Raw genomic sequence first — 10,956 nt, forward strand, 5'->3', positions numbered from 1 at the left:
ATTGGTGAAGTGTTGTATAGACTGTTTTCCTTCTGGCAGGTTCTCCCATCTCAGACAAGGAACTCAGTAGTTCTGTCATTGTGGTCATTTGGTTCTTGGTCACTTCCCTGACCAAGGTCCTTCTTGCCCGGTTGCTCAGTTTGGTTGGATGGCCAATGATGGAGACCACTGTGCTATTGAAAGTGTTCAACACTCTAGAAATTGTTTAATATCCTTCCCCAGATATGTGCCTCATCACAATTCAATCTCTGAGATCTACGGACAGTTCATTGGATTTCATGGGATATTTTCTGCTCTGACATACACTGTCAACTGTGGGATCTTATATAGGCAGGTGTGTTTCTTTCTATATCATGTCCAAACAGTTGAATTGACCACAAGTGGACTCCAATCAAGTTGTAACGACATCTCATGGATGATCAAAGGATATTGGATGCACCTGAGTTCAATTTGAAGTGTCATAGCAAAGGGGCGTGAATACTTATGTAAATGGAACATTTCTGTATTTCATTTTCAATACATTCGTCTAAAAACATGTTTTCACTTCCTCATTATGGGCATGAAAACTTTCTGAAGGATCCCTGTTGAGGAGGGTCACAGTAAGGGTCAAGTTAATAAATCATTTGTCCACAAGAGGGTGCTCTTAACCAACCCAAATCAGTGTCTTCAGAGTGTGCTGTAATTTATATGCCTGTCCACAGAGATGAAAAAGTAACCTTTTGTTATTGAAGATGTCAGTTGTGCAGTTAGAGCTGAAGTACCAAGTAGATGGTGTTGTATTCTATGGTAGCAATATGTTTAAATTCTCTTTACAACGCCGAGAATGGATTTAGGGTTTGAAGTTCAATAAAAGTAAAATAGACAAAATATTTTGGTCTATTACCTTTTATACTTGTGTCATATAGTATTCTTCTCCGGACATCTTGGTTCACAAGTGAGGCCTGTGTGTGATTGTTTCCTGTGACCCTGGGTCTACAGAGACTTATCCTATTTACGGCCAAATGATGTGTAGACAGAATTTGTGTGGCACCTTGACCTCTTCATTGTGACCAAAGAGCCACCATTTTGGGTCTTCGGGGTCTTCGGGGTCTTGACAGATAACCTTTTCTGCCGTGACCAGGCGTGAGGGGTAGAGAAGAGGGGGCAGGGGAGTGCAGGGTTGCCCAGCGCTGAGCACCCATCCTAGGGGTTGACAGGTAGCCCTCTCCCAACCTATCTGGAGCCCCAGCCTGGGGCCCTGACCTTTGAAGGGGGGCCCAGGCGCACCCAGGCACAGGTGACCTTGATGCTGCTGACGGTTTAGCTCAGGGAGCCACTTCACCTTTACCATGGGTTGTTCATCCTGCCATGTCAGGGAAGATACATGAGTGCTACAGAGGCCATGCCACTATGCATTAGGAAAGACCATGGTTGCCTCCCAATAATCTCTCCTTTCTCCAGAAATATGCACATGTCCACTACCTTTCATGGATTTGAAAGGGAATGTTGTAGAATATCAACTGCTCTTGCTAAATAAATACAACTGTATATTTCTAAGTTATTACACGTATCACAGTGTAAAGGCACTACACAATCACTCAGGGGTGCAATATTTCACTGAGGACGTCCAGTTTTATCATTGGAATGTGATACAAAACGAGGCAACGGTGTGCTTTAGGACCATGCGTACGCCTCTGAGCGGTTGGGTAGGCTGTTTAGAGTGTTTATCCGACTGGATAACAAAAATATATACACTACCGTTCAAAAGTTTGGGGTCACTTAGAAATGTCCTTGTTTTTTAAAGAAAATAAATGTTCTTGTCCATTAAAATGACGTTAAATTGATCAGAAGTACAGTGTAGACATTGTTAATGTTGTAAATGACTACTGTAGCTGTAAACGGCGGCAGATTTTCTATGGAATATCTACGTAGGCGTACAGAGGCCCATTATCAGCAACCAACACTCCTGTGTTCCAATGGCACGTTGTGTTAGCTAATCCAAGTTTAGCATTTTAAAAGGCTAATTGATCATTGGAAAACCTGTTTGCAATTATGTTAGCACAGCTGAAAACTTGTTCTGATTAACGAAGCAATAAAACTGTCCTTCTTTAGACTAGTTGAGTATCTGGAACATCAGCATTTGTGGGTTCGATTACAGGCTGAAAATGGCCAGAAACATAGAACTTTCTTCGGAAACTTGTCAGTCTATTCTTGTTCTGAGAAATGAAGGCTATTCCATGCGAGAAATTTCCAAGAAGTTGAAGATCTCGTACAACGCTATGTACTACTCCCTTCACAGAAGAGCGCAAACTGTCTCTAACCAGAATAGAAAGAGGAGTGGGAGGCCCCGGTGCTGAGCAAGAGGACAAGTACATTAGATTTACACTAGTTTGAGAAACAGACACATCACAAGTCCTCAACTGGCAGCTTCATTAAAACACCAGTCTCAACAGTGAAGTTGCGACTCTGGGATGCTGGCCTTCTAGGCAGAGTTCCTCTGTCCAGTGTCGCTGTTCTTTTGCCATCTTAATCTTTTATTTTTATTGGCCAGTCTGAGATATGGATTTTTATTTGCAACTCTGCCTAGAAGGCCAGCATCCCGGAGTCGCCTCTTCATAATTATGACCCCCCCTGCAATCACTCATTCACTCTAAAGGCTCAGCACAAAACTCTACAACTTCTACGACAATATTTCTTTGTTTATTCAAATAAATGAAAGTGCATTTGATATAGGCATGTACAGTGGACATGGACAGTGCAATGGTATAATCAGACACATAAGACAATCAAACAAGACATACTATAAAACATAACATTTACTTCTTAATTCATTTTGATTACATCAATCAAATAAATTACAATATGTACAAATCAGTTCAAAGGACTGCCTCTCAACTTGGGACAGAATTGTAAGATAATTCATAGCTTAGATATTAAAACAAGGTTTTTATTTTCATGTGTTCTGCAGTCACTCTTTTAAGCGCAAATACATTTTTTGTCGCATAACAAGTCTTTCATTTCAAACATCGCTACTGCCCATTGGAATAGTTTTTCCAAATAATCCTGCATCAACAATCACCATTTTAATAGGGAGAACTGATTGAGGGTACTAGTCTTATGTTAAATGTCACTTCTTCTCAGCCACTTCTTCATTCGCCCCCTTTTTTTTGAAGGTACGATGCTTGTCGTCTTTATGGGGAGATGGGGGTAGTGTTGTAAAGTACATTAGTGGTGTAAGCGCTTGCCTGGACACTGAGAGTCTGGGAGTGCATGAACAAAATAAAATAGTGCTACTGTGTAGTCTTAAGGAGGGCTTTCTGTGGCAAGCTGGGAAATTGAGTTTCTCAAGAGAGGTTTAGGAGTCTATTGTGGTCAAGGGGCTTGGCGGACATTGTGGTTCCCGTAGTTGCTGGATGGACGGGGGCCTCTTGGAGTTTTTGGTGGAGAAGGTGGGGAAGTCATTGAAGACCGCGAGGGGCCGTCCATCGGGGCAAAGCAGCACGCTGGAGTCAGCCTCACACTTGGTGGTCCTGCCTGGCCAGAGACCCTCCGCCTGGCTGGGCCTCAACCCCGACCCTCCTGAGGATAGGACCTCCGTCTTCACCCCCACCTGACTCATCTTGATCAGCACGTCCAAAGACTGCTTGCGACTCTCCAACGAAGCCTTCATCGCTTCCTTCCTCCTCTCGTTCTCCTTTTCCTCCTCGTCCCTCTCCTTGGTCTCCTCGTCTTCCTCCTCGGTCTCCATGGTAATATCATCTTTAAGTGAGGCTCCCTCGAGGCCCTGGTTGCCAGTGGCAACCACATTGGTCACTCCAGGGTGTTCCTTCTTGACCGAGAGGTCCAGGGGTCCTTCGCTCTGGCGAACTGTCCTCTCCAGTGCATGGTGAATGTGGGAGAGCTCGCTGCGGATCTTGTTCAGGTGTTCCCATAGGTGTCCCTGAGCAGGGAGGTCTTCTTTCTCCAAGTGGGCGATCTTGCGTTCAGCCTCCTGGTACTCCTGTAGAGCCTTGGAGAGATCGCTGAGGAGGGCAGCAGCTGTTGTTGGTTCTGAAGATGCCTCCCCCGTCCCTTGGCCAGTGGTAGAGTCCCGGCTGCTGGGTCTTCTACAACGCGGCAGAGAAGGTGAATCACTGACTGGGCTTGCGGGGGGATCTGTGTACCACTGCTCTGCTGGCTGGACTTCAGACTGAGCATTCGTAAAACTATGGAGAGACCAAAGAAGAATTTTAGAAATCTGAGATTCCAGAGAAGAAAATATAGAAAAAGTTATGAAAGTACAAAAAATAAATAGGTAAATATTAAAAAGCAAAAAAAAATATTTAAATGGTAGAATCTGTAGGATCTTACCTGCTGTGGAGGAGGAGCTTTTCTGTTGGTTTGGTTTTGTGAATGTTCTTGAGGAGGTCCAGGGTGAACCCAAGGGCTGGCCTCTTCTCCACAGGGGACTTGTGGGTCCCCAAGGTGGCCCCTGTCCTCTTGAGGCCCCAGCTTGGCTTCCCCTCCTTAGCTGCAGCCTCAAACTTGTCCCCTGTCCTGTAGGAAGGGTCTGGTGACTCTCTCTGGGGGGACACCCAGGCGGCAGGGGAGGTGGTAGGGGTACCTGGCCTCAGAGCAGGCACCTTCCACAAGTTGATTTTGGGCTGGTAACTGGAGTTGGGCTCCAGGCCATTCACGGAGGTTTTAAGCCCCTTGCTGATGTCACTCTGAGCGGAGGCTGCTCCGAAGGCATGCTCACAGAGGAAGGGGTAGTAGAAGTGGGGTGGCAGGAGGCTCCGGTCGGCGGGGTGGTGTGCACCGGACGCCGGTTGCATGAGCTGAGCGGCCGACGCCAGGAAGGGGAGCTGGGCTAGCTGCGCATGAGTTGGGGTATTAACATTGGTGGTAGGCGTGGGGATTGCGTTCATTGAGTTCACATAGGAAAAGAGGCTGGGGCTCAGGGGATAGCCCACCCCGAGGACAGACAGGTTGAGTCCTGTGGGATCCTGGTAGTCCACCAGGCCAGGTGGAAGAGGGTAGCAAGGGATGGAGCTGCCCACTCTAGGCTGGGCGCCCTCGGATTTGGCCTTGGTTTGGCTGGTGGCCAGCAGACGCCATTGCTCCGACAGCAGCCCGGGGGCTGTCAGGCACGTCTTGGACAACTTGTAGTGCTTCAGCTGGGCTTCCACCTCCACAGTACGTGCCCGCAGCAGTTGGTCCTCCAGAGAGAACATATCGGCCATCAGCAGCTCAGGTTCAGGCCCCTTACTTGCTCTCTTGGTCGTCCCTTCTGAAGAATTCCTGTTATTGGAGCTCTCTCTGGTCATCCCGTTGACTTCAGCCCCTTCTCCCTGTCCCCTCTCCTCCTCTCCTGCCGGACTCTGTCCATCGTCTCTGTCCTCCTCCACTGCACGCCGCTGCCGGGGCCTCTCCTCGGTCCCTGTGGAGGGCTCGGGCTCCTCTTTCCCAGCCGCGGTCCGGAGGCAGTGTGCCTGCTGAAGGGGCCGGATCTGGTCTGGGTGCAGCAGGTTGCCCTTCTTATAGGGCCAGTCGGACTCAATGAGCAGGGACAGGGAGTTCTTGCACAAGCTGTACTTCATGTGGTTGTAGAGATGGGACTTCTCCATGCAGGTGAAGGGGCACTGGAAGCACTTATAGTTGTATGGTTTGCCCCATGGCCGTGGGATGTAGTGGGGCTTCTTGGGCTTGCGCTCCTTGTGCTTGCACACGGAGGTCACCTTGCACGCGTGACCCTCCTTGGACATGGTGCTGAATGATTCTGTGCTCACAATGCAGGTTATTCTGAGGAGAAGGTATGTGAAAGTCTTGGAGAGATGGGGGTGTAGGGACACAGTCTCTCGTTCCTTCTCAGGCTAGATGTATTGCATTTCTTTATTTGTTGAGAAATATTCCTCAAGCTGGGATCCAGGTGGGCAGGAGCTGTGGAACACAAGATACATATTTTGGGGAATTATAACCTAAAAAGTAAAATTAATACATTTAATACATTTTTTCCAAAAGAAGTCAATCAATATTTTTAATCAAGTCCCAGAAAGAAACAGCAGAATGGAGTTAGATTGTCAGAATTACACTGCAGAGCATATGGTGAGTATATTAATGTTTTAATATTTTTTTCAGCTCGTTTTCTCCCCTATTGTCTCATCGCTGTAACTCCGGTACGGACTCGGCAGAGGCAAAGGTAGAGAGCCGTGCGTCCTCCGAAACACAACCCAACCAAGCCGCACTGCTTCTTGACACAATGCCCACTTAACCAGGCATTCCTTAACCAATGTGTCAGAGGAAAGAGATTGCGTGCAGCGTGCAATGCGCCCGGCCCACCACAGGAGTCGCTAGTGCAATGGGACAAGGACATACCTGCTGGCCAAACCCTCCCCTAACTCAGACAACGCTGGGCCAATTGTGCACCGCACCATGGGTCTCCCGGTTGCGGCTGGCTGCGACAGAGCCTGGACTTGAACTCAGAATCTCTAGTGGCACAGGGATGCAGTGCCTTAGACCAATGCGCTACTCAGGGGGCCTGAGTATATTCATCTTCATGCATTTCTCTGAGTCTGTCTGTATCTGTGTGCTAAGAGTATGTGAATGTGCATAGGGGGCCATGTATCAGCATGCGCATATGTGTATCTATGGGAGTGTTTCATGCGTTGTCTACCTGAGCTGCTGAGCTGAGTTGCCACTAACCTAACTGCAGGGTGGCCCACGCTGCTCTGTTCTCACTGTACCTGCCGCTACTCATTATTTCCAGTGCAGCACCAGGCACTAGCAGGGCCCAGGGCCCAGGGCTGGGGGGCAAACAGGCACCTGTGCAGGGGGCTTTACTCACAGCCATGGCCTGGCTACATGGGCTCTGGGCCCCTGGAGGCCGGCCAGGGGTGCAGTGGGCCAGGGTGAGGATTGTAGATGGCGGGCGTTGGGGGGAGGGGGTGCCCTGGTTCTTAATGAGAGCCTGGCGTCACGCCCATAGGGCATCGTTAGTGCCAGGGCTGGGATTTGGGTCAGGGCGCATCGCACCAAGTTCAACTGCTCTCCTCTCGCCCGCTTCTGTCTTTCCCTTCTACTTCTGTGCTTTTGGAGTTGGGGCGGTGTTCTCAACGTTTTATATACCCTTTCACGGGACATCTCGCATATCTATTACAACTGGAATTTACTGGAAAATTACATGGTACCAAATATAACGTTTTGGGACTTGAAAACATTCAGTACAATTGGTACTGAAAACATTCAGTACAATTGGTACTATTTGATGCTGGTGCTACTATTTTCAATGAATCCCAAAGACACAGAGAGGTGGTTATTAGGTAATGAAATGTTTTTGCTATATTTTTTAAATAAATATCAGGTAAATAATGGACCATGAAATAAAGTGTTCCCTGTGTGTCTTTTGGTGGACATTTTAAGTGAATGAGTGAACTATTTACTAATGTGTGTGTAATGTAATCAGACATTATCAGAATTTTTTAAAATGTTTTTTAAATGTATAAACCAGTGGACTAAATTACACACATTACAATATTTTTAAAGATGAATTAAGTTTCCTTTAGTGAAATTATACACTCCAGTGGGGCAGCAGGTAGCCTAGTGGTTGGGCCAGTAATCGAAAGGTTGCTGGTTTGAATCCCCGAGCTGACAAGGTAAAAATCTGTCCTTCTGCCCCTGAACAAGGCAGTTAACCCACTGTTCCCCGGTAGGCTGTCAATAAGAATTTGTTCTTAACTGTTTGGTTAAATTTATTATAAAATAAAAATGATTGACTTTCCTATCAACTCCTTTCGCTCTCTATTTCAGAATTTTTGTTGGATATTTAAGTAATGACAAAACATCTGACCTATAATATAATTAATTACCTTAGCTCACAATCCCCAAATGTAAACAAAACAATTGAACCATGCAGACTAAATGTCAAATTAGTTTTCACGTCAAAAATCAAAATCAGGTTTTACACACTTGACCTACCCTATTATCTGATGCGGCTGATTCAAATACCATCATTGTATGCACCATTCAGTCTCACAATTTGTTTTTATACATAAATACAAGAGAATATCAGTATTCTGTCTAATTATCTCAACAGAGCACCACTTTCTTTCAATATAACAATCACTTTAGTTTAATGAACCTTTTCAATAACGCCCTTAAACCAATTACAAACACTCCCTTACAATTTATTGTAATTTTTTTTGAGTGGGGGACAGGGAGCTAAAGTCAATGGGATGGGGAGAAAGAAACGTAATCGTTCTCCACTGTAAGCCAAGCCGCTGGGTTAGCCCTGTGGGTAGAGAGAGTGAGAGAGTGAGAGAGAGCGTCGCTCTTCAGATTAAAAGACCCTTCTGTGAGGCTTTTATTTTGTATTTTTCCTGAGGCCGTTCACGGATGAAAGCCTGTGTGATGTTTCGGGGTCCGGGCTGAGGTAAAATCAACTTTACACACCCGCTTTTTTTCCTTTTAATTACTTTAATCATTCTTCTTGCTTCTCCCCTGAGATCCCTGGTGGTGAAGACTTGTTTAAGAACACTATAAACTTTTACTAAACCATCGCTTCGCACATCACACCTTGTGAGGACAGATCGACACAAACTGACCTTGACTTCACTGCAATATCTGTAATACGAGAGGGATGACAAAAATTCCCTTTAACACAGGTCCTGCCCCAATTGGCCCCTCAGACACTAGCCTGTTTGCATTGGCCCATGTGATTGGCTCACTTGTCTACCCCCGAGGCTCTGACCTGGCCTCTGAGATCATAATGGAGCCTAACAGCTGCTATTAGGAACTAATCAATACAAATAATTTTTCCTTTAGATGTTTTCACTGCTGAACACTGTTAGTGGCCACCATGCCCTCTACCCCCTCTGACTCTGTGGGCCTCTGCCCCCCACCTTTCCCTTATCCAGGCCCTCCGGTCTTGTTTTAAGCTTTTAGGGGCTTGTGATCAGACAGGCCTAATCGCTTCAGCTTCAACATCTATTGTTTCAATTAAGAAGGCTCGCCTCACTAAAAGCATTGACAAGTTCATGCAATAACAACCAAAACCGATAACGTTGGATGGGATGGGGGAAGGGGGGCAAATGTGTCAAATGGCACCAATATGAGGTGTTGATCTGTCGGCTACTCACAGAGAGGAAAGAATGGCATTTTATAGAGTGTGCAATCATCCTTTCTATTTACTCTCTCTATATTATAGTTATATACAGAGAGTATAACAGTTTTGTATTTTATTTCAAATCGAGCCTAAATGTGACTTTACCTAAGATGGTGGCTTGCAGGGAAAACTGAGCGATGATCCAATGTCTTCTGTCAACTTGAACTAAGGAGAAGGTCCTGACGGAGCGGATGACAGAAGATATAAGAGTGTTTGACGTCAATTTTTTTTTGTACGAATCGTGTGTGTCATATTTATTGAATGAATATAAAAGTGATATAGGCCTATTTAATAAATACGTCAAGTCAAACATCAAACATCCTCTCAGCTTTTGGGAGATGCAGAAGGATTTCCCATGGATGATATTGAGAAACATTCAATATCCAAATGCAGCTGTTGTCATGCACATCAAAGCAAATAACACATCATTTATTTCTACACTTCTACAAAAAATTAAAATAAAAAAAAAATCTGTATTTCAGTCCTAAATTAGACTTTGATAGATAGTAGGCCTAAACCCATGTCATCACAGTGTTAGAAATGGTCAGTCTTGCATCCTAACAATTAGCTAGTTTATTCCCTTGTGAAATAGTTCATTCATAATTAGGCCTAAAATAAAATGTTCATCTTAGTTCGGAAATAAATGTAAAAAAATCTATATAAAGTAACACTTTGGCTTAAAGTAATGAACGTCTGTGTATTAAAAAAAGTTCGTGAAATTATTCCGTGAGACATTTTCATCATCTTAAAATGAATAGGCTGTTATTTTGAATGATATAGTAATAGAATGTTATAAATATTTGTCATGTCATTTTCACACATCCCATGCATGTCAAATAACAGAACTCATTGCGTTGTTTTCCCCATGGACAACGGTGTCTGTGGACCAATTATGACAATTACAAACATTGACACGACTCAACTGCAAAGCCCAATATTCATAGTCTACTAAATGAAAACCAACTCATACGAATTAAACAAAATATTGTATCTGAAATTAGGGAATAAATCTGGTATTCCTACCTGATGTGTGTCCGTGGTGTGTTTCTGCCTGTCAATTCTCTGTGTCTATCGGTAGGCTACTAAGCAGACAGCGCATATCCTGCTCAAATGGGAGCGTGAGAGCGAGTGTGTGGGAGATATATATTGACTAGGAGCATTGCCTTGGGGCACTACAATACAGCATCCTCCCTCCTACCCGGTAATGTCACATGTGGTGTCTACCTTGCAGCAAGGATACAGTAAACGGATTTGACAGTAGTGGCAAAGGTTGGTACAACGTTTAATTTGAGGTAGACTGTAGGTAGGCTAGTCAGCCGGTGCAAATTGAATACATGTTTTATTTTGTTTTAATTTTTTTTACAATTTCTTGTTGGTTTCCAAGTGAGGCCTGGTAGTGCTCGATCTCAAAACTTGTTTGACCGAACTATTTCAGGAGTCTTTTCATTCACACATCATAGCCTATAGGCTTCAATGTTAAAAGTTAACTCCAAGTCGGGAATTATTCGACGTTTTGTTAGCACTCTCATATAATAAGAATATTATTATTTTAAAACAACCAGGTGTCAATGGTAACGCTTATGGTTAAACATAGGCCCTATAGTCATGGATAGACACGTTTTTTTTCTGTTCCAACGAGCTTCTCATGGACATATTTGAAAGACAAACCCTCATATTGGATGGACGTTGTCAAGTGTAGACATATTTCATTCATAATAAATGCATATTACACACGAGAGACCGCATTCTGGTTAAGATTTCTAATAGCCTGCAGAAGTTGTGGTTTGGTTTGTTCTTGTTAGTTCAGTCATGCATAACTTTTACCCGGTGGTTTAGCC

At 44.7% G+C, this 10,956-nt stretch overlaps 1 protein-coding gene across 1 annotated transcript; it reads right to left on the reverse strand.

Annotated features, from left to right (window-relative positions):
- Nucleotides 1–2,660: 2,660 nt before the first annotated feature.
- Nucleotides 2,661–10,236, reverse strand: prr35 (proline rich 35). The gene is made up of 3 exons (XM_021565201.3): nt 10,142–10,236; nt 4,330–5,898; nt 2,661–4,184 (listed from the first exon to the last, which is right to left on the reverse strand). Exons 2-3 carry the CDS (start codon nt 5,721–5,723, stop codon nt 3,335–3,337), a joined length of 2,244 nt encoding a protein of 747 aa, XP_021420876.2. The 5' UTR covers nt 5,724–5,898; nt 10,142–10,236; the 3' UTR covers nt 2,661–3,334.
- Nucleotides 10,237–10,956: the final 720 nt, after the last annotated feature.

Source organism: Oncorhynchus mykiss, chromosome 16 (genome assembly GCF_057628025.1).
Source record: "Oncorhynchus mykiss isolate SJ-2025 chromosome 16, ASM5762802v1, whole genome shotgun sequence".
Classification (NCBI taxonomy): domain Eukaryota; kingdom Metazoa; phylum Chordata; class Actinopteri; order Salmoniformes; family Salmonidae; genus Oncorhynchus; species Oncorhynchus mykiss.